At 40.1% G+C, this 24364-nt stretch overlaps 1 protein-coding gene across 1 annotated transcript in view; it reads left to right on the forward strand.

Moving 5' to 3' along the window:
- The first annotated feature begins 292 nt into the window (after positions 1-292).
- Positions 293-24364, forward strand: part of TRAPPC8 (trafficking protein particle complex subunit 8) — a 54991-nt gene continuing 30919 nt past the window's right edge. Inside the window, 11 exon segments of the mRNA XM_084280287.1 lie at positions 293-471; positions 6162-6356; positions 11785-11874; positions 13950-14124; positions 14502-14655; positions 16247-16334; positions 17452-17699; positions 19196-19311; positions 20606-20756; positions 22064-22164; positions 23571-23676. Coding sequence (XP_084136413.1) covers positions 315-471; positions 6162-6356; positions 11785-11874; positions 13950-14124; positions 14502-14655; positions 16247-16334; positions 17452-17699; positions 19196-19311; positions 20606-20756; positions 22064-22164; positions 23571-23676 — 1581 coding nt within the window. The 5' untranslated portion in view covers positions 293-314.

Genomic DNA, 24364 nt, shown 5'->3' on the forward strand with positions numbered 1-24364 from the left:
CTTCCCCCTCCTCGGCCGCTTCCGCCCGTACGCGCCCCACCCCGGCCCCGCCCCTTTAGGCCAATCACATGAGCGGGCGCGGGGGCTGCTGGGAGTGGATGCTACCTGGGTGAGGGGGGGGTTCGGCTGAGGCGCAACATGGCGGCGCTGGCCGCTTGCTGAGCGGGTGCTAGCCGCGGCGTTGGGGGCGGGCGGCCGGAGCGGGAGCCGTGAGGAGTTCAGCGGCGGGTGTTCAAAGGGAGGAAGCCCCCGGGGCCGGGCGGTGAAGACCGGAGGAAGGTGGCGGGGCCGGCTTGGTCCCCCGGGCGGCGGCGATGGCCCAGTGCGTGCAGTCGGTGCAGGAGTTCATCCAGGACTCGTTCGTGCCCTTGGTGGCCGCGCTGTGCAGCGAGGAGGCGGAGCGGCTCACCCGCAAGAACAACCTCAGCTTCGCCGAGCTGGTGAAGCCCTTTTGCCGCCTCACCTCGGAAGGTCGGTGCCGGGAGCGGAGCGGGGTGCGCGGCTTGTTTACATGGGGCGGGGAGGGCGGCGCCGCCGCCGCCGCCTCTCCCTTCCGCCTGGCGGCCTCCCGGGGGGCGAGGGGGTCCCGCCTGGCGCTGCCGCTGTCTCCGCGCCGCCTCTGCCCTGCTGCCCGGCAAGGCTGAGCCGAGCGGAGGCGGGCGGGGAGACCCTTTCCTCCGGTCCGAGGCGGCGGCCCCTCGGTGGGGTGTCAGGTGGAGCCGCGACGGGCTCCGCGGCGGTACGCGTTTGCCGCGGTGGCTGCGAAGTCTCTTCAGTTCGATCTGCTCTCTCGCTGGGGCCTCGGAAGTCGGGCTTTTCCTGGGGACACCGCAGAGCACGTGCCAGAAGAGGAAGGGGACTGTAAATCGAGCTCTTTCGGGCTGATTTGCCCTTTCTTTAAAACGACTTTACTCTTACCTGGCTCATATTTGTACCTGACTCCTGCTGCTGGTCATAATGGGTTTCACGCGTGTGGTAGGGCTGTCAGTAGAGTACCCAGTCACTGAAAGGACGATCACTCTTTAAGAAGCATTAGTTGTAGTTTCATTTGCTAGTGTTTGCTTTCTGCTTTCACTCACCTGCAGTTTTAGCATATATACTTTTTTTTCTCCCCTGATCCTTCTGAGAGAAAGTCCTGTGCAAAGAGAAGGTGGGTATCAAGTTGGTTATGTGGCATGGGTAAAATGACTATAGAAGATACCAACAAAACTGGAAATTAACCACTTAGGAGAACCAGTAGTATTACTGTCTAGATTTTTTTTTTTTTCAAATTTAACTAAGCCATGTTTTTCAAGCTTGCAGGACTGCAGTTGGAGCTGAACTGCTGGTCAGAATAGCAGCAAAGTGACAATAGTCAGATTTGATTTGACAGATGCTTAGACTTCAGTCTCCTCATGTCATGTGTTGAGGATGCAGTGCAAGAAAATGAAGCTTGTCCTGTCACTTAAGTTAGAGTTTTGCACTTTTTAAAAGGCACCAACTTAAAAGCTACTGTGTTTTTATGATCCGTCTTAATTCCATGGCAAGCTCACTAACCATAACTTGTTTATAAATGTTTTTCCCTTTTTTAAGCAATACTTGTGAGCTATGTGAGAATGCAGCAAAGATAAAAATAGTAAATGCAGAAGATCTCATCTTGAAGTTACTTAACTGTTTAGGTTCGTTGGTAAAAGGCTTTCCAAATGCAGCTAGCAAACAAATCCAGGCAGACTATTTAAAATATGAACTGCTTGTTCTGAAGAAGACTGAATTCTGCTGTCACCTCGTTGTAACTCTTTGTTCCAACTATTGTAATAAACTAAGCTACTCTTTTAATAAAGAGGTTAGTTGTGGCTAAAGAGTAGGCCCCCTCCCTGAATGTAACGTAAGACTTTGAGTCTATCACTTGAGAGACCGATACTGACTTGATTTCTGCTTTCTTCTGAAAAAAACCCAACTTCTGAAGTTTTCTGAAGTCTCCACTGTAGTGTACTTCCATGTAGTGACGGACACCCTTGTGAACTGCATCTAAGCCCCCATGATATGCTTTTAGTTTCCTAATTTTTGTAGCTGTGGCCATTGTGACAAGTGTTTAAGAAGGGGCATCCTTGGTGTGACTTTGACAGTCTGAACAGTCCTAGTCAAAAACCTGACCTAGAGGGTCAGAGAACCAAGAAGCTGAAGCTTTGTGCAGTGGGTTTTGTTGCTGCACTGCGCTCTCTGTATTCTGATTCAACAGGCTGCAAGTTTGACTGCAGTTCTTCCCTCCAAGTGTGACTTCCTCTTCTAGCTTCATGGAATAAACGTTACTGCATGCTGTGTGTAACTTACTGTGGTGAAAGCCAGTGTGTGTGAGGGAGGAAAACAGTACTAGGCATTTTCTTCAGCAGAAGAGTAGTTCAGTACAGCAGAGTTCCTTGTGAGTTTGTACATGCTAAGAAGTTTCTCAGGCTCCAGAATTTGTGGAGCTCTGACAGGGAAACATGCTTGTTACAGTCTGCACAAACACTGTTGCTATGTTAATAATTGTATTTCTTGTGCAAGACCTGGAAACATAGGGTATGTTCTTAAATTCTTCTACCTTAATATTTTTGACCAGAGTTAGCAGTAGAAAGTTTTCCTGTGGTGCTTTTCATGTCCAGTTAAGAAGGTGAGGTGTGATCTATGTTCTGATCATGGTACAGCAGGACATGTGTAGCTGCACATGCCTTCACAGGTGTGTGTTTCACTGCTTATGACTGTTTTGGTGTCTTGACTTCTAAGCACAGCCTTTCTTAGGGGTGCATGAAATGCTCCCCTCTTCATTAAAGTCTTCTGTCTTTATTTAATGGCTATTCTGTTGAGTTTATAATGGAAAATTGGATTGATTAGTGTTTAATCTCTGTAGAAATAAGATGGCCTTTGTACTTGTGCAAAAATTTAAAGTACATGTGTTACTTCCTGAACTCCTGTGATTTGGACAGCTCAGTCACTGGTTCTCTACTGCGTGTTTAGAGTCTTGTCACAGATTTTTCTCTATGAAGTTCAGGATTTACATAGCTTATGAACCTGCTGAAGGCTGCATAATCATCAGTGTTCTTGCTCAGAGAAGCAGTGCAGTTATGAAACGAATTTATGTGAAAAACAGTTTTGATAAACAAGCTAAGCTGAGCTTTGTCTGGTGCAGATGCAGGTGCAGTTTGTCCTTCACATGTTAACAGAGATGTGAAGGCTCAGACCACTGCTTGATTCTTCAGGTGGTATGAAACCACATGCTTCTTGTGGTTGCTCAGTCCAAGGTGACTAGGTTATATCTAATTTCAAGTGGAACCCCACAAACACACATAATGCAGAGGCAGGAGGCTCTGCACTAGTCAGCATTAACCTACTCATCAACTTCTGCCTGTGAGAAACTTGCTAATTTTGGTCTTGCCAAAAATACCCTTGCAATATAGCAAATTTTGATGGAAGTCCTGAGCACAGGATCTAAAGGCTCCTTGCTGTCATCTTTCGCTGCTTGTCTCTCATAAGTAAGTCACTTTCTATTATTAAAGGAGAAATGGTTTATAAAGTTGGAGAATAACTTCTGTCCTGCTAAGTCTTTACTTTAGAGGAAAACAAAATTGTGGTTTAGTAGAGACACCAAGGATGAGTTTTAGTATCACAGGTGCACTGGTAAAAGCAAACTAGTTTCTTAGTTGTCTGTTCCTCCCACTTCCTCTGCATTTGATCTTTTCAGTAGTCACGTGGCAGTAGGGTTGATAATTCACCTATATGATAAGATGGAAAATAATTACCCCCTTCAGCTTTCAGTACTGAACTGGACCAGTTAAGTCTAAGTAGCATGTTGCCCTTCTCTGTGTTGGGATGAAGCAGTTAAATCAAACTTATAGATGAGAAAAAAAATACACAGGTTTTTAGGTTGTTTTGGGTAGGATCACTTCTAAATGGCTTCACACTGTTTTCCCATGAGTGTTAACCCTGGCTAAAGCTTGGTAGTGAATGTGTGACTGAGGAGGGTAAAACTACACCAGTCTATACTTGAACTAAGATAGAAATCTGCTTTAACAGCTAAGATGGACTGTGAAGGTGTCCTGTGTGATCTGGCTTGGGATGCATAATTACTATTTCTGAAGAGCTTTGTGGAAAAGGTGTGAGGTGCTCTCCAGGCTGGAAGGAACCAAAAATGCTGTGTCAGACCTTCATGGTGTGAATTTTGTGGTTAGTTGCAAGGTGAGGAGAAACCCAAGTTTTCCTTTGTGCTGCCCTTTATATGTTATGCAATGGTTTGTGAAAATAAAATGCAAAGGAATCAAGGGCTGTACTGGGTGGCATGTGGTAGCACCAGGTAGGTAGCCATACTAGTTCTGTTCTTCTTGTGCTTACAGTCTGGCTTGTTTGGGGGTGCTTGTGGTGGAAAAATGACATGAAAAATCAGAGCAGACCCAGAATTGTAATGTCTGTAGAAAATGTCAAGAATTCTTTGATTTTTTTTTTTTTAAAGCCCCACCACCACAACAGATGGCTTGAGGGAGCAAGTTTCACAAAGATTCTACAAAGGGAGCTCTGCACTTAGAAATCATGTGAAGCTCAAGTTATTCCTTATGGTAAAATCTAACTTTGTAAGATACGCAAGAGGCTGCAGCCCAATCGGTGATTAGTGAAAAGATCAGAGCTAGACCTTAAGTAGAAATGTGAACCAGTACACAAATGTGTGTAAAAACCAGCCAAACAAAAAACCTCACCAAAAAACAAACCCAAAACCCACCTTCCCTGCCACCTTAGTGTTCTTACTGTTAATTGCTTCTTGAAGAATGAAACCACCAAAATAAAAGCAGGGACTTGTGGAATAAAAGCAATCACATATCACTAAAGAAAAGAGTAAAATTTGCTTGTGATAGTGTTTTTATTTTTTAAACATAGAAAATAAGGGTGCCTTGTGCATAGCTGTCACAGTCAGAATTTCAACTTTCACTTTCAGTTAAATGCTGTTGTGTATTAAGCATCTTGCTGGACTTTGCTGTTGCCTTGTCCTTGAGGCTTGGTACTGACCCCTTTGCGTGGGCTTGGGACTCTTTCTTTGGTGGTGGTTTCTGTCTGATGGCTTTCTTGGAGAGGTTGGTCTTAACAGGAGGAAAATATTTTTTGGATAGGGAACACAAGGTAAAAAGAGCATAACTTACTGTTTGCTAAGGTTGATACCACCCTTTTAAAGGCTCATTTTAATGATGGTTCTGTTTCTTTTTTTTGAGTATTATTTCACTATTTCAGTATTTCAGTGTACTTCATATTTTCTAATTAAGCAACTTCACACCAACAGTTTAGATGCTTGCCAGCTGTTTGTAGTGCTGTCTGAAGCAGTAAGTCCATGGACACTTTGACTGCATTGTTGGGACTTTTTTTTGAGACTGCATGCAGTAATCCACTATTTGTAGGCAAAGCTCTCGTGGATAATTCTCAATTCAATATTTAATACTCCTAAGACTTTTTCTGGATTTTAGACAAGCATTTTAAAGTGAATTGGGAATGTTGGTGTTATTAGCATTGATGTTATTTTTGAGTAATTTTAACCAAGAGTTTGTCACTCAAGAAATGTAACTTCAGTAACGTTCTTTTAAGATAATTGAGTTGGGTGATGCCATTTGGAGAGCTGAAGAGTTCTGAAACCATTTGTCTGAAACAAAACTCAAAACAAACTTACACTGTAGTATTAATGAAAGGGTATGTTCATTTTGGATGAACTAATGCTCTGATGTCCCTGTCAAGTTTCTTGAGTGCTGTTACTGTGTATTGGGGTTTTCTTGGAAAGTGGTGACTTGTTGGAACGTGAGATGTGGTGCCCATATGTGGGGCCTATAAGGCTTTTGGTCCAAGTTCAGTATGTTCCACGAGGAAGGGGGTGCAGCAGTGGTGGGTATGAATTTGGGTGGGTAATCATACAAGTTAAGGTCCTATGCTATCTTTTTATCAGTCTGCTTAGATGAGCCTAATGTTGAACATCAAGCAATTTTTCATTCTTGCTTTCCCCCCACTCCATTTTTTCATACTTGCTTATTATGGGCTGTGATGTGAAATAGATGGAGAGGCTTAGTGCAGTAAGTAAACTTTAAAGAAAGAGTAGAGTCTCTTGGTGAAACACTGATTTTGGGTAACAACTTTAAGTTTTATACTTCTTAACAAACCCTATGTTTTTTCTTTTTTAGCTCACATGAGAGATCCTAATAATCAAGTTCACATAATTAAAAATTTGAAGATTGCTGTCAACAACATTATTACTCACCCGCCTCAGCCCGGTGCCATTCGGAAACTGTTGAATGATGTTGTGTCTGTCAGTCAGCCTGCTGAAGGACTAGTAGCTAATGTGATTACAGCTGGAGATTATGATCTCAACATTAGTGGTATGTAACAATACTCTATTTTTCATAACTTGTATTGGAATTCACTGCAAAGTTTCTAGCTTTGATTTCAACTTCATGGCATGTATTAAAATTACTATGAGTTGATCAGGCTTGAGTTGCTAAATCTGAAGATTCAGTAAAATAGTTTTGGTTTTATATAATGGCGAAAGAGTGTTTGAACTTAATTTAATGTTTCACAATGTAATTCTTATGAACTTGTCCTAAACATATTATTTGAATGTTGAAAACTATCATGCTTTGGCTGTGTTAATATGTCAAGTGAGAGATTTTCTTGTTACAAAACTTTATCTACTGACTTGCTACACTTGGCTGAATAAATATCAGAACTCATTTGTAATGTCAGTACTAATGTATACCTTTATGTTGAAGTTAGTCTTCCTGGCTGCTGCTTTTTTTCCCTTGTGATTTGTTGCTTAATGCATAGAGCTCATTAAGTTTTTGAAGGTTTGGGAAAAAAGTTTGAGGAAAGGTGTCTTTTTCTCACCACCACCCCCATCCCCAAACTCAGTGCTTCATATTTTGCTGTCAAAAGGAGTGGAGTATTTTAAAAATGAGGGTTTTGGCACTGTGAATAATTCTAGATGAGATCTGATCTTGAGAGCTGAGAAGAATAAACTCCTCCCAATTAAGACACTAATCCATTAAAACCCTTGAGTACATACTTAATTCAAAGCATGTATGCATTGCCCTATTTAAACATGAGTAATTTATTGTGCTTAAAGTTCACTGTGCGGTGAGGAATGCAGCTCTGCTGTAAGAAAAGACTGATGAAATTTCATGAGGATTAGTAACTGATGCCACAGTGTTGATTTTTAAGTTGATGATGAAAAATTGTATACTTCTACATCTTTGATACCTAATTTACAAACCATGTCCTCAGCTTGGTGTGAAATGATGATGGTTAAGGCAAAAAACATCAGCCTCAAATCTGACTTCTGAGAACTATTGGAAACAGCCCCCTCTTTCAGTTTCCACATCCTCATTTATCTGTGAAATTAACGAATTACCAATTTTCTTGTTAAATTTTTTATTTTGGTGGGAAAGTCTGCTTTATTTCTAGCAGTCAAAAGACCCTATTAAAGCAGAATGTTTTCAGTGAAGAGACTTCTATAAGATTTCTTACGGTCTCAATTGGGAAGCAGTGTTGGAAGGAGGGAAGGAAAATAGTGGCTGTATGAAGCCATGCATTGTAGTCGTAGAAGCAAGTAACTTTGTTCCTCATGTGCTGCTGGAGCCTCAGATGTACACAGTACTTGACTATGCTCTGTCTCTGAGTGGTCAGGTTCATATTTCCATTCAGACTGGCTGTATGCTTATTTGACAGGAGGAGTGGTGCATAACCTGTTTAAGATCATACAGGAGGACAAAATCATGCAACAGCTCTGTAGTTTTGTGCTACCCTGTTTTTGGGCTTTAGCACAAAACACTGGTACAGTGTTCTTGATTAAACTTGGGTCCCATTGTGTTGTAGGAGGATGTAAGGAAGTCTCTAGCTTGTGAGGCTTTTCTACCTAGTAAATACAGTTTCTAAGAAACTCTTTCTCAGAGCAGTTTATTGAAAACCAATGGAAACATTAATTCCTGGCAACAAAACCCAATATTTAGGCACGGAAATATTAAATATTAAAATCTGTTCTCTTAATTTGCTCTTTTACTGAATTATTTTTTCTAGGATAGCAGTATTAAAACGTATTATCATAACCTTTTAATGATGGTCAAGTTTCTGAAGGAAGACATAAACATCACGTTTAAGTTTCTGGCACTGGGATCACAATCCTGCTCTCTTTTTAGAAAGGTTATGGAATTTCTGTGGTGAATTGGTTTAATTGTTTGTAATCCTTCTTTAAGACTGTTGAACAATAAGTGTAACATAGTTTCATAATCTTCTTGTACTCAGAAGCCTGGTTGATTGCTGGAAGGGTGCTTACATTCAGCCATGCCGGCCTCTCTCATGTGCTGGTGCATGTGGAGACAGAGGAAAAGTGATCCCACTAAATGCTTGTGTTGAGAAGGAAAAAATAAAATTCAGCTGGATTGCTTTCCTGGATATGTTTGTTCAGGGCAGCACAATGCTAATGTGGGCATGCAGCAATGCAGAAGTATGATGGGGATAAAGGAGAATGTTTGGGCAACCACTTTTAGCAGAAGAAAATGTCTTCATTTAGTTTAGTATTACAGGCTGGGAGTCTCAGAAGTTAGTCGTTTACACTTCTAGTATTTTCTAACTAGAAAAATAGAATTAATATCTGAATTAATATAACTTAATTCTTTATAGATTTTAATTTTTACTAAAGTCCAGAATTTGGGATGAACCAGAAATTAATATTGAATCCTATTAAAGTCCGTGGTCAAATGTTGAGGAGCCTGAAATGTTCATGTTTAAGGTTATCTGGAATCAAATGTCTTCAGTCCCCGATGGGCCTGCATGGTATAGATTTTCTACCTCGTGCTACTAGAGCATAAAAGCCAATAGTGTGTTTGCACCTGACCCTTTTTAGTGTAATAATATCATGTTTTTTCTATCAGATCGCTCAGTTAAGGCTAGTGTTCCTTGGTACAGTAATTGGAAAGAGACACTGATGGAACTGAACACATCCACGTTTTATTCAGGTATTTTTTGTGGTTGGTGCCAATCTGCCAAATTGCCCTTTATTCCTTTTCCATGTGCCCCATCCACCTTTCCTTACCATCTGCTGCAACTGTTTAGCACCTTTCTTGGCGTAGATGTGTGTTCCTCCATTTTTTTCCCCCCTCTCAAATGAAAAAAATGTTGGTGATGGTTGTTTGATTTTTCTTTTAGTCACATTTCTACTCCTGTTAATCTAAACCATTTGGTCTTTCCATAAAGTCACTAAGTGCAGAGTGGTGGTGGGAAATGACCTGATGCTATAAAGGCACTGTCTTGGCTGTATACTGTCAGTGTTCTGCATTTCTGCTTCTCTATAGGACTTCCTTCCAGGGGGATAGTATAGCATAGTGCTTTTTGAATTGCATCTGAAGTGCTGACTGTTCCTAGCACATGTACACCTTTGCTATGTTGACATTCTTTCTGGAGTATGACTCTCAAAAAGCTTTCTAATACATTCTCACACAAAACTTACAGCTAACAAAACACATGTGAAGCTCCATGGTGTGGTCTGCAAGAGTTAAGTTTTGATGGTTTTCAGTTTTAGATATTAAGAAAGCTTGTGCCTCTGGCTTAGTAATAGCTGTCCTTTCAACAGTGTCTGGTCAGATGCTGCTAAATGCCTTCCTTTCTGAATGTGCTAGAGTACCTGTATCTCTGGAATTCATCTTGGTAAGTCAGGTAGCTAAAAAGTACAAAACATAATGAAATAGACTTCCTTAAGCTGTTATGTACAGTTATTACTTACCAGTTTGTTTTCTTAACAATTTCTGAACACATGAAGAAGTTAGCCTAAACTTCAGTTCTGTTTATTTAGTGTACTGGAAACAAGTTACTGGAAAAATGCAAAGCATGCAGGTCTGTGTATCTGAATGTCAGTGTTGCTGTGCACTGGTGGTATAAGCTGTTACAAAATGTAAAAAATTCATAGGTGTGAAAGTACAGTTTCTGTTTCAAACACAGTGCATGTTTGTTATTTTAAGTGTCTACTTAAAAATGATTACAGCCCTGTAAATGTTCTCAAGTGAATACTGTTAATGTTTGTTGTGGTTATGTAGAGGGAATCCAGTAGCCTTTGTAGCCACTTCCAAGGCTCTTAGTAGGCTTGAATGAGAGAGGGGAGGAGGCAAAAACCACCACACCACAAAACAAAGTCACAGCCCTGATTGTAGCTGTGTTGGACTTGTATTGTTGTTCTCCTCTGTAATTCAGCTGTAAAACAGAAATGGAAAGCTGGAAACAGAGCTTGAAACTGAAACAGCTGAAATTTCTGCCTTAAGTAGTTCAACAGTGTTTGGACTGAACCTGAGCTGCTACGAGGCTTTGTTATACTTGTGCAAAATATGCATATGAGTCACTCTCATGGTTTGTTTTTAATAACAAGTTGTGGTTTTTTAATTTAAATAGCTGACATATTTACATGTAGGCCTTAGTAAAGCCAAGAGCTTTTTATACCCTAAATGAGTGCTCAGAGAACAGTTGATAGAAAAGCTATACTCAAAAACTACCAGTGTGCCTCCTATTGATCTGTTTGGAGAGATGTGCTGGTTGCTGGGCTCAGTTCAGGTATGAAGTGTGACTATGTCTGACTTCTGAGGTGGATGAAGCTGATAATGTAAGGTGGCCTGACCGTGCAACAAAATGCATCAACTCAATGTGCTAAAGATAATTCAAACAGAAATATTAAACTAAATGTCTGAAAATCGGCTGAGAAATCGAGGTAGTGATTTTTTTTTTGGGGGGGGGGGGGGGGGTGGGGGGGTGTGAGGGTGGTGGTGGTGGTTAGGGGAGGTTTGCAAAGCATAAGAATTTCTAACGTGAGTTAAATCAAGGAGTGTGTTTTCTTGGGGCCACATGAAGAAAATACCTTCAGAATTTGTCTTAATGATTTTTTTCTGTACTAGTTACTGTTTTCTAGTATGCAGGTGAGTTTGCACTGGATTGCAATTAATCTCAGAGTGAAATAAGATTATTAGAAACCAACTGATTTTGCTTTGGGATCTTTTTTCGACTCAAGAGAGGGTTTCAGAATTGAGATGGTATAAAACAAGCTTAAAAGAAAATATTTTGTTGCTTGAGTTGGAGTGGAAAGAAACAAACAAGTTTTAAGTTTGCTTGTCCTGTGGATGTCCCAGACTTGGTTTCTTTTGATTTGTTGCTCAGAGAAATTAAGTCCCTAATGTAAAAGGGCATTTGAACATGGCAGATTAACATAAGGTGTTAATGGCACAACTGGGATCTGAGCTTTTAGCTTTTTGGATCTCTGCTTTGCCAGCTGACAGCTGAACTGTCTACTTCAGCAGGGTAGAGGAGGGGGACTACTGTCAAGCCAAGTCACATGCTTGTTCTACACACTCAAAAATGAATTTTGCTTCTCAGTCCATTCCCATCCCTGGCTGAGACCAATTCATCAGCTGTTAGAAGAACTGTTTATTTTTTTCTTTCCCAAGTGCAGGATTATGTGCTTAAAGGGGTGGAAAGGAGTAGTTACTCTAACAAGGACTGAGTACATGTGAGTCTACCATACTGAGGAAGTTGGTGCTTAAGATGCTACTCAGTTTCACAGGATTTTCTTCAAAGTGTTACTGTCTCTAACCACTTGGTGTATTTTAGATGCTTTCTCCTTAGACTGTTACCCTCTTCTTGCCCCTGCCATGCAAACCTTGTCAGAGTTTGCAAGCTTCACTCTTAGGTGTAGTCTATCATGTTTCTTTTTCATAAATGAATAAACAGAATGATTTTTGCTGATTGTTCTAATTAATCTGGTTTTGTTTATTTCAGCTACTACTCCTTGGTTTGAGTCCTACAGAGAGTGCTTTCTTCAGTCCATGCCTGCATCAGATCATGAGTTCTTAAACCACTATGTTGCATGTATCCTTTGAGTGTTACAGATCTCTCTAGTGAAGGCTGTTGTAGCTAGCTGCAGGGATGTAATGTGTGAGACTTTTTTTGAACACTTACATTATGTTTTTTCAGTATATCTGACTATACACACTAATTTCATAAGGGGATCAAGGTTTTCATTGTATTTTTTTTTAAACCACACTTTTAATGTCAAGTAGAACTCTAAGCTAGTCACTGTAAACTGAAATTTCCTCATACTAAAATGCTTTCTGCTGTAGCTCTCTAGGTACCTGACTGTCCTTTACATACAACAGAGGTTTGTGTGTTTGGGATGCACCTGCTGCTTTTTATAGCAAATGGAGGGGGGAGGCTAGAGAGGGTGTTTTGGAAAGTTGCTAAACTTTTAACTCTTGCACAGAAATGTCTTGAAAGATGCCTAAATACTTTTGCTTTTTTTTAAACCATAACTTAGGCCTCATTTGCTTATCTACAGGGAAAATAAAAATACACACTGTTTTATGATGTATTTGGTCTTTAGCTTTACAGTTATTATATAGTGCAGGTTTTGTAGCACATACTCTGTTCCTAAGTGTTTGCTGCACTTCATCACTTTAGTATAGTGGAACAGGTATGAGCTATTTGTGCATAATTAACTTGGCAAAATACTTGCCTTTGACTTCTGAATTTTTGTACAATTTAAAGTACCACTTGCTTTCTTTAATGTGTTTGAATAGATGTAGAAGAGCAGGATATGTTCCTTATTAATGATTGTTAGTTGGATTTAGGTCCAAATCTCAATGCTTCTGCTTTTAACTTTTACTTACTGGTGATACCAAGCAGGGTGTTGAGATTTATGTGCCAGAGGGAGCTGGAGAGGCTGAAGAAGTGGGCCCAAGTGAACCTCATGAAATTTAGCAAAGCCAGGTGCAGGGTCATGCACCTGAGTTGAGACAATCCACATTATTCATACAGGTTAGGAGATGATGTGCTGGGAAGCAGAAGCAGCCTTGAGGAAAAGGACTTGGGAGTACTTGTGGATAAGAAGCTGGACATGAGCCACCAGTGTGCATCTGCAGCCCAGAAGGCCAACTGCATCCTGGGCTGCACCAAAAGAAATGTAGACAGCAGATCGAGAGGTGATTCTGCCCCTCTGCTCTGGTGAGACCTCACCTGGAGTACTGTGTTCAGCTTTGGAGCCCTCAACACAGGAAGGATGTGGACCTGTTGGAGCCTGTCCAGAGGAGAGCCATGAGAAATATCAAAGGGCTGGAGCACCTCTCCTGTGAAGACAGGCTGAGGGAGTTGGGCTTGTTCAGATTGGAGAAGAGAAGGCTCCAGGGGGCCTTTATAGCGGCCTTCCAATGCCTGAAAGGTGCCTGTAAGAACACTGGGGAAGAACTGTTCACAAGGGCGTGTAGCAGTAGGTCAAAGGGTAATGGTTTTAAACTAGAAACAGGTAGATTTAGGTTGGTTATTAGGAAAAAAATTCTTCAATATGAGGGTGGTAGATCACTGTAACAGGTTGCTCAGAGATGTAGTGGGGGCTCCATCCCTAGAGATATTCAAGGTCGGACTTGATGGGGCTCTGAGCAACTTGATCTAGTGAAGATGTCCCTGCTTACTGCAGGAAGGTTGGGCTAGATGACCTTTGAAGGTCCCTTCTAAACTAATGCATTCTGTGATGCTAAGATATGGCTGTGTTTATGAATACTGGCTGATACTGTTGGCCATGTGATATGTGAAGTCCCAAGTCTTAAACTGAAGTACACTGGGTGAATTTCCGTTACGTTTTTCATATGTGATCAGTTGGTTTAAAATCTTACACAATAACTAATAGTTCCTTTGTCTGCTTAAACTTGTATTTAGTGTCAGAACTGGAGTAAGCTCCTGCTTCATACAAGTGTTACAGATGTTAGTTGACTGTTTAAATAGTGTTCTTACTGAGATTAAGGCCAAATACTAATTGCACATACTTTTGTGGGTAGTGTGTTTTACAGGCTTAAACACTGGTGGTGCTCTGCTTTGTTTTCTACACTTCTTCCATGATATGATCAGTAGTTGGTCCTGGTTTCTTTTCATACATGTCCTTAACACGAGTTAAGGTATGCTTGTAGCTTCTTCTAGTGAACCAGAGCCTGTGGAGCAATTTCTGAAGCTGTCCCAAGAACAACATCGAATTCAGCATAGTAGTGAATACCTATATCCCAAGTGGTTTATACCAAATACTCTCAAATACTATGTGTTACTTCATGATGTAAGCACAGGAGAGGAACAAAGGTGAGTCTTCTGCCTTCAGTGAACTTACAGATGAACTCTTTGACTGAAATCTCTGTATTTATAAGTTCTGTTGAGAATAGGCAAACAGCAGCATCTAATAACTAGTATTCTGATGGTTATCATAGCAGATTTTCTTAAGTAGTATTTTTAGATCTTGTGCTCATACAAAATTAGAAGAATCAGTTCTAGCTTTTTGTGGTAGGTACTTTTTTGCTAGCTCACTAAACTAATTCTCAAAGATTCTCAGTTTCACTCTTGTGCAAGAGGAGAATTTTAATTTTATTCCCTATTGATAAGTCTAAAATAGTTTGCAGTACACAGAATAGAATTGGTTTGATATCAAGACAGGGTAAGTGTGGGTTTTTTTATTTTTTCAGAGCTGACTCCATTTATGAAGAGATGAAGCAGAGGTATGGAACTCAGGGTTGCTATTTGCTGAAAATAAATTCTCGGGTGTCCAACAGAGGAACGGATGAACAGATACCAGATCCTTGGAGTCAGTACCTTCAGAAAAACACTATCCAGAACCAGGTATCACAGTACAGAAAAAGTGGTTTGAGAGGGATATGAAAACCCACTTGTGTTGTGTTAAATTTTGCCTTAGTATTATGTATGTGTTTCTATAGAACGGGCTAGTAGGCAGTCAGGATGCTTCTAACATAGTTATGTGTTTTTGTGGGGGTGTGAGATGAGTCGTTTCTCAAAGAACTGTCCTCTGTGCTACTTCAATTGAAATACTAGACTGTCTGAAATAGACTGATGGGGGGACTGAAATAATAGACTCTTGCTTTATGCACTGACAAGAGCAAGTAACCTCAGAAGAGTCCTATTTGTAGTGACTTGGTACCTTCATTGTGGTTAATGTTATTCAGTGTTATAATTTGAGATTTTTCCATGTCTTCTGTGCTGTCTTCCTCTCTGGTCTGGTGAGGCCCCACCTGGAGTGCTTTCTCCAGCTCTGGGGTCCCCAGTGCAAGAAAGATTTTGAGCTGTTGGAGTCAGCCTGTAGGAGGGCCACAAAGATGAAGAAGGCTGGAGCACTTCTCATGAAGACAGGCTGAGAGAGTTGAGCTTGTTCAGCCTGGCTTTGTGGAGATCTTAATGCAGCCTTCCAGTACCTGAAGGGGCCTGTGCGAAAGCTGGAGAGGGACTGTTTGTCAGGGAGTGGAGTGGTAGGACAAGGAGTAATGGGTTTAAACTAAGAGGGTAGATTTAGATTGGATATTAAAAAGAAATTCTTTCCTGTGAGGATGGTGAGACATTGGCCCAGGTTGCCCAGAGAAGCTGCAGCTGCCTCCTCCCTGGCAGTGTTCAAGGCCAGGTTTGAGCAGCCTGGTCTAGTGGAGGGTGTCACTGTCTGGGGTGGGGGTGCGGGGGGGTTGGAAGGACATAATTTTTGAGGTCGCTTCCAACCCAGGACACTTTGTGATTCACTGAACAGCGTGGGTGTGGCGTTTTGTGGGGGTATGTGTGGTTTTTCTGCAGTCTGGTCTGATCTGTCATCTGCTAAGATGGCAAATGATAGTGTATTCTAGATCAGGCTTTTGAGCTCAATTTGCCGTAAATATCTGTATTTTTGGCTTCAGAACCAAAAATACTCCTCCTAGAGTTTGCTTTTGACTGACTGGCAGTTTTAACTGCATCTGATTAAAAGGTTTGTTTGTGGAATCATACTTCTTTACTAAACTTAGCTAGGACTAGAAAGTCAAAGCATCTTGTAGATAATGTCCCACCATAAACTAGTTAAATATTTTTCTTCTGTCCCATCTAAACTGTACAAGACACTTTTTTTATGACCTTGTGCAGTAATTGCTTTAGGAAACATATTTTCACTGATGTAGGTATTGCTGTGTAAGAGTTGGAGTTGCTTGCTTTAGCTGAGCATGAAGCTGTTTGAGCAAGCCAGAAGATAATTGTTTCATTTGGTGAATATTACTTTCATATTTACAGTAGGACATGTTCTTAAAGCCTCACAAATGACTTAGGAAATGCAATATATACAAACAAACATGCTTTCTTAATAATTCAGTGAACTTATTCAAGTTAAGTACTGTTGACTGACGTGTATGTATGTTCTGGTGTTCTTAAAATTCTGACTTCTTAAAACCTTTTTTTCTGTCAGGATTGCTATGAAGATTGTCCATATGCTGTTATTCCCAACAAGAATACTGATCACTTGTTATCAGATGGCTTAGACAGTGAAATTAAAGGTATTTTTCAAACTTCTATTAAAATATTGATGTGGTAACATTTATGCAGTTGTCATGTCTTGCACAGTGATCACTTGAGTGATTTGTTAGGGAATTCAATGTAATAGTTTTCTAAATGCTCAAAGGTAATGTAACCTGATGTCAACAATGAAAAAAGTTGTGGTGCTGCTAACTGGATTGGTGGTAATTGATGGGTGTATCTTTAATGAGATGGCTGTTGATTTATTTGGCTCGTCTCCAGTAAGATTAAATGTAATCTGCAAACTCTGTTAATTAATAAAAAATAACCATAGGATTAAATTGTTAATTTTCATAGTAATTAAAGTTCTGCTTAGTGTGCCCCGATGTAGCTTGGAAGCTGAGGTTGTTCTTTTGTCCTTGTTTTTAGTTTTAAATCTGGAAATAACAGGTAGTTGCTCAGCCCAGATACTTCATACCTGACTTGAAAGACATGGGGAGACCTAGTGTGCGTAGGAGAGCCTGCAGTTGCCTAGAAAAGTGGCTTTCTAGGGCACTCATGTAGGCTGCAGTACATACACAGCTTTACATTTTGTGAGTAAAATCCATTAAGGATTTGCTTTCACAGCTCAGCTTTGCCGAGTGCTATTTAGGGCCAGATAAAGCAGGCTGACAGGGAGTAATAAAGAACTGTTTAGGGTTAGAGTGAAATGGCGCCTCAGTCTGGTTTGGATAGCTGGGTGCAGTGGTGGTCAGCAGCCCTTCTCACTGGATTAAAAACATTGGAGGAGGTTGTTTTAGGGTTTATGAGTTTGTCTTTTTAACTTTAAAATAGAAAAGAGTGAATGGAGACATTGTAGTAACTTCTGCGTTTCCAAATTTTCACTTCAAGCTGTACATATTTGTTATAAATATAGAGTTTATATTGTAGCTCCTGAGATTCCCTGAGCTTTCTGGAGAATTTCAGGAGTGATGTAATACTTGGGTAGTGCTCTGGTGCTGTCAGAATAGTTCTGTAGTGCAGAATGTTTGGTGAATGGCTTTCCTGAAGAGTTATGAGTAAAGAAAGCTTTAAAGTAGGTTAGTAACATTTTGTTTTAAATGTCATGTTTGAAGTAACTTAATACTCACCTGGGTGTTTGTTTCAATCTTTGAATAGATGGCCTGTCAAACAACTTCAAGACTCATCCCCTTCAGCTGGATCATCCCAGTGGCAGTTTAGATACCACTGATTACATGAAGGCTACTGCAGCATTACAAGACTCTAAGAAAGCAAATTCTGGAACACCTCATGGTGCTTGTTTAACACTCACAGATCACGATCGAATTAGACAGTTCATACAGGAATTCACATTTAGGGGACTTATGCCACATATAGAGAAGACAATTCGGCAACTTAATGATCAGGTCAGTTTACTCTTCAAAACACTTTGTAATAAGAAAAACAGTTGGGGTATCAAAAAATCTGTTTTGAAATTATTCCTTCCTTTCACATCTAATGATTCAATGATCTTATTGAATTTAGTTATAATTTTTTTGCTCAATTTGTCTTTTAAAAAACAAAAAACCCTCCCAATTTGTATCAATGGAGCTTCAGTACAAGGTGGTTTCTTGGTGAAAACCTGTCTGAACTGTTACCAGGGGTATCTGTCCTTACTCCTACAGTCGTAATATTCTATGCTTCTTGATTCTGACATGGGGGACAAAATGTGCTTTTTATATTTCAGCATCAGAATGTGCAACTAAAGTGAAAAAAATGTATTTTCATCAATAGTTGTTTGCAAAAAGCTGCTTATGTCAATTGCTACCTCTTGACAGGTAGAGAAAGGCACAGACACCCTAAATCAGGCAGTCTGTTTTGCAACTGAATATTCTTCTCTCAAACTAGGATTTTTTGGAAGTGTGATTGTTAATATCATGCCTATGTTAACTTAAGGACATGCATTAAAGTTATTTCCATCACAGTAAGGTACTTAGTGTTTTATGGGGTCTTAAACAGCTGGAGAAGTGGATTGGCTTACAGTAATTTGTTATTACAAATATATTTAGCATTAGACTTGGACCCAAATATCCGTCTGTTATCAAAACTCTGAGTTTTGATTGAATTGCCTATCCAAGTTATAGTTTTAAATAGGAGGGATTTTGATACTAAGTGTCATATGCTGTATGGCTGACTCTATCCCTGAAGTGACTTTTAGGGGTTTGTGTATACTGACCATATTAACGGACACATAAAGTATCCATACAGGTGTGTACGTGAAGTGTAGCAACCAGCCTGACTAGTCAGAGTATAAGGAGACATTCCAGGTAGTGCTACAAAAAACATTATGTTAGTTTTAAAATTATCTTTAAAAAGTGATATGTTTTTTCTTGGATCTTGGGAATGGTAATTCCCTGTGAAAGTTTCCTCCTTAGTGGGAAACTGTCTAGAAGAATAAAGTTGTGTTACCTTGCTTGCAGGTATGACTGGTACCCTTGACACTTGAAATCAGTGTTTGCAGTGTGGTGGTGGACTTAGGTGGTTGGTGATGGAGAGAATGTTCTCTTCTAAGTCTAGACTAAGTACATGCTTCTAGCTTGGACTAATATCATAATATAGATGTTCTGTTTGAGTTCAAACACATGCATCAAACGTTGTTACGATTGAGATCTGCAGTTTACAGCTACAGTAGTGAACTTGAGCTGTCTAAAACACTAGTTGCAATCCATACATTTATTCTGTCTTCGTGTCAGCGGCTCATTCTAAAGGAGTCTGCTCTTGGCTATTCTGTTGGGGGGGTTTTTTTGTAATAAAACTGAAATAAAGGTTTAGGAAGCCTTAAGGAAGCTTGGGGTTTTACATTAATTTGACTTCTATGTCTGTCTTTAGCAATGCAGTGCTCTAATTCAGTGTCTTTTCACAGCTAATATCCAGAAAGGGCTTGAGTCGATCATTGTTTTCTGCTACTAAAAAATGGTTTAGTGGCAGCAAGGTTCCAGAGAAAAGTATAAATGAGCTGAAGAATACTTCTGGTTTGCTGTGAGTAATTTCAGTTGTTACCTTTAGAACTACACTGAAAATGTACTGGTTTTTTGGGGGTGGGGAGGGAAAGCCTGTATTTATTCGATGGTGTTCCACAAAGTGAACTAAATCAGCAATGTTGTAAAATCTTAGTTGAGGAAAGCACAAAATCTACTGTGCCCAGATGTGTACAATAAAGGAGTAGCAGAACTTAGAGGAAAAAGGGGATAAAATTGTTCACAGAGCTATTTTCCTGCTATATTTGCAGTGAAGCTTTTTTACAAAGATTTTGCATTTTTAGAGTAGTAGAAAAGAGAAGCTCTAGGCTGCTGTGATGTTTTTAAAATTGATGTAAACTTTTTGTTACTTAAGCCAAACCCTGTGCATAGATGTTTTTTGTCACTTATTGCAGTTGAGTACTGAATACAGTGCTCTTGTAAGAGCATTTGAGAGTTAAATTAGGTAGATTTTTGTACTTCTTGCATTTGTTTTGTGCTACTTTTTTAAATTTTACCAGAATGAGCATTCTGTATGCTTTGTAATTCCCTCTACGAATGAGGATGTATAATCATGAAAAACTTTCTCTGCCACTGTCTTATCCTAACCATGAATGTCTAAATAGTTCTTAGATGTTACTTAGCCAGAATTAACGTCCCTGACACTTCCATACAGCCTTAAATTATTTTGTGTCTTTAGATTCATAATCAGAATGTTAACTTCAGTTTTCTGTGTTGAACTTGTAAGTGTGGCTTGTTTCCTGCAAAGTTGACTAACAAGCATCCATGAGAATGTATTTGATCTTCATTGAAGTGATTCACATACATAATTGACTAACCAAAAGTTAGACTGATGCTTGCACCAGACCTTGCCTGGTGTTTTGGCTTAATGCATAGTTTTGATGTTTTTTTTTTTCTTTCAGGACAGGTGGGGTGAAATAACTGTAGCTAGGGGAACAATCAAAGCCTTATTTTTTCCTTCTCATACAGCTCTGCTTAGTCTAGCAGTTAGTCTTATTGAGTGGTTTCAGAGATAGCTGCATACTTTTTTCAGTGTTTCTTGGCTCAGAGGAATGCTTACTTTGAATGTTGGTGGAGAAGTGAATCTTGTTAATCAGAAAAAGTAGGGTGTGAAACCAAGTCACACGTGGCAGAAAGGAAGCAGCTTCCCTTTTCTTAGCTTTTTTTTGGGCAAGGCTGAAGCAATGTGGTTTTTGTTCCTACTTTCTGCATAGAAATTGAGGGGAAGAGTTTAGAGCATGGCTTGCTCTATTTATTAAAATTATGACTTTGAATTTAAATATTTGTATTTATAGGTATCCACCAGAAGCACCAGAGCTTCAAATCCGGAAAATGGCAGACTTGTGCTTTTTGGTGCAACACTATGAACTTGCATATAGCTGTTACCATACAGCAAAGAAAGACTTCTTAAATGATCAGGCAATGCTTTATGCAGCTGGAGCACTGGTTGGTACTTCATATAACATAAGCATTCTGTGAACTTTTCCTAATAATTTCTATTATTTGTCTGAAAGTAAAAAAAAAAGCATTCTCTTCCTTCCACCTCCAAATTTATAATGGTCTTGGCAAATTTGGTGCATATCTTTTAGCAAATCCTAAAATGTACTCAAATCTATTGGCTGCTGTTTTATGATGGGAATAAAGGCATGAACAAAAATGGAAAAAGTTAAGTAAAATGTGAAATATGGAAAGGAAAATACCTAGAATACAACCTCCAGGAAAATGGATCTCTAATCTAGTAGTCTGACAGCTCAAACAGGTGTGAAATAATCTTATGGTATCTCTCTTAGACATTGGCAAACTACTTAGTTGCCAGGAAGTCAAGACTATGTCACTGTAAAAACATAATACCATTCTTAAAGACACTTTTAGGGGTATAATTTGAGTATGTCACTGAAACTTCACTGTAAGCACATACTCATTAATTTCTCTTGAGACTGAAGTGTGACTAAAATAATTTTCGATAAAATAAATGGGAACATTGGGGTGAAATAAACTGTATGTCATAGACTTTGGTTAATTCAGTTGAATTTGAAACTCTACTTTTTAGTGCTGTGGAAGAATTCTTGCATACTGTCCCATTTTGATGTAGAAACTTTATGTAAACGTGAACATTTGTAGCACAGGCAGTTACTCTGCTTTTGGATAATCTGAAAAGCTGTCTTAATTTCTTAATAAATGGCTTGTAGAGGTCTTAAGAATGAATTTTTTTTTTTTTTGTGGCCTTCAAGTCTTAGGCTTTACTGTAGAAAAATTATGCTACCCTGTCTTCACCCAATAAGGAAAGTAGTAAGATTTTTGAGCTCATGTTTACTAGGGCTTCTGTGGAAGCTGAGAATGCATCTAAGCAAAACTCTGAGAAGTCCTCATCTTGAAATAGATGGTAGTGCTGCTTTATCAGAAAGATTGTTCCTGTCGTCAGAATTTTCTCTTGAACTTACAAAGCAGTACAGAATCAATGCTTCTGCATATTGCCAGGGGTACCATCAACTGAAAACACTTCTGTGAGTGTGTATAACTCTTGCTACTGTCTGGTTAATTACAAGCGGAGCCATAAATTGGCTATTGTATTAAACCTGTTCTCAGTTATAGTGTGGTGGATACACTTTAATGTGCCAGTAACTGATTAGATGAGGAAATCTTGAACTAGTAGTTGTTGAAATGTGTTCATCGGGATTTTTATGTTTACAATTTGGAAAAAAAACCCCAACAACAAAAACCCTACAGTGACAGTATTTGGATTTCTCTTGTAGGAAATGGCAGCGGTGTCAGCTTTCCTTCAGCCTGGAGCTCCTAGACCGTATCCTGCTCATTATATGGAAACAGCAATTCAGACCTATCGAGATATCTGCAAGTATGTTGTGTACTTCTGTATTGATCCAGTGAAAGTTGAAAGACCTGGTGGTTTAACGTTCTTCCCCTGCACAGTGTTAGTACAAGATAGCTGAAGGATCACGGAACGATGTTCACTTCTTGGAGTAAGATCTGTTAGTTTATCTAGAATGGCACAGATCCCCTTCCATGCTATTCTTAACAGAGTACCTATTAAACTTGTGTATGGGATTTACTTGGTAAGATTTTTGGTAGAGTGGTGTCTGTGGGGTGGTGTCTGTGAGAAGATAGCAGGAGCTGCTCCTGTGTCAAGTGGAGCTGTTTTTTACCCAGCACCAAAATGGACCAGCTGCTGCCAGAAGCTGAGCCTGTTGGTGGTGTCTGATAACATACTTAAAATGGTAAAATTTGCTGGGCAACAGCTGTGAGAGGAGTGAGAAAATGAAGTAACCCTGCAGAAACCAAGGCAGGTGAGGAAAGAGTGGGAAGAGGTGTTTCCCTACAGCCTGTGGAGAAGACTGTGGTGAAACAGGTTGTCCTTGTGCAGTCCATAGAGGACCACAGTGGAGCTGAGGTCCATGCTGTAGCCCATGGAGGACCCAGGTGGATGTGTCCTGAAGGAAGCCGCAGCTGGTGGAGAGCTTATGCCAGAGCAGGGTCCTGGCCAGAGCAGAGACCTGTGGGGAACCCACTCCGGAACAGTCTGTTCCTGAAGGACTGTACCCCATGGAAAGATCCCATGCTGGATCAGTCATGAAGAACTGTTATCTGTGTGAGGGACCCAACACTGGAGCAGGGGAAGAATGTGAGAGGGAAGTGGTGGAGATGAAATATTACAAACTGACTGCAATTCCTTTTCCACATTCTCCTGTCCTGCTTTGGGGGGGCAGAAGAAAGACAGAGGAGGTGGGAGCGAAGTTAAGCCTGAGGAAGGAGGAGTTGTTGGGGGAAGGTGTGTTGTTTTTATTTATCACTGTCTGACTTGGTCTCCTCCAAACCAAGTCTGTTTTGCCTATGACTGTAGCTGAGAGGTCTCCCTGTACACGAGCTTTTTAATTCAGTTTTCTCCCTGTCTTGGTGAGTAGCAGGTACCGAACAAGCTCAGTAAGGTCAACCCAGCACAGCAAGTTTCTGTTTGTTGGACTGCTTATCAGATCATTTAGTTGATTGGATCAGTTTAGTTTGCTATGTTTATGAATGCAATACTGTCCTCGAAAAGGCTTTGACTTTTGAAAAGCTGCTGTTACAGTAGGGTAAGAGACACAACGTGTCAATCTGTATGTGGTTGTTTTGCCAGGGATGAACTTCTTTTACTTTAAGATGGATAAGTGTTAGTCTATGTGGAGAAAATCTGTTATGTTTGAGGTGAAAAGTTTTCCATGGCTTATTTTGGTCAATGTTTTCTAATGTTTTCTTTTTTTGCCTTAGGAACATGGTTCTGGCCGAGCGCTGTGTGCTGCTCAGTGCTGAAATCTTAAAAAGTCAAAGCAAATATTCAGAGGCGGCTGCTCTTCTGATTCGTTTGACCAGTGAGGTAAGACAGTACACGTTTTCCACTCTGGTTGCCCTCCTACCCCATTTGTTTACTTACCCAAGCATTTTTAGGTTTTATTCTCATTCTTATCCTGTGAAAGATACTTGCAAGCCAAAAGCAGCAAATGAGCCTGTATAAAGCATGAGGTGAAGAAAAGTGTTAGCACAGCAAGTAGAGAAACTACTACTGTCTTTTACATTCTAGTCAAGTGACTTGTTTGATTTCTTTAAATGTGCTAAGTGTGCATTTGTTATGTCTGGCTTTTATAACTAATTTTCTTTGTCATCTTAGCTCTTATATGGCTTATCTTAAGAGCTCAAGGGTTAAAAGTATTTGTGGCTTGCCTGAGCCATAATGCATACTATCCCACATATAATCAGAATAAAGAACCTTAAATTTAAAAGTTCCCTATAGTTTAAGTAAGACATTATGATAGATCATTAGAATTTTACTGTTTAAGTGAAAGTTAGTCTGAACACTCCTGTATATATTAATTGCTGGAAATTAAGTATGGAATTAGCTTTTAACAGTCCAGAAAGCGTCTTGCTTGAAAGGAATTAAACAAATGTCATACCAGTAATAGCACAGGATCTTCTGTGTAGCTTGGAGGGAAGTCTGACTAGCAGTTAGTTCTGGCTTTGTGGCCAGCTGCACCAAATGAGACTTCCTGGGACAGATTAGGCATGGA

The sequence above is a fragment of the Gallinula chloropus genome (genome assembly GCF_964237585.1).
Source record: "Gallinula chloropus genome assembly, chromosome: 2".
NCBI classification, from domain to species: Eukaryota; Metazoa; Chordata; class Aves; order Gruiformes; family Rallidae; genus Gallinula; species Gallinula chloropus.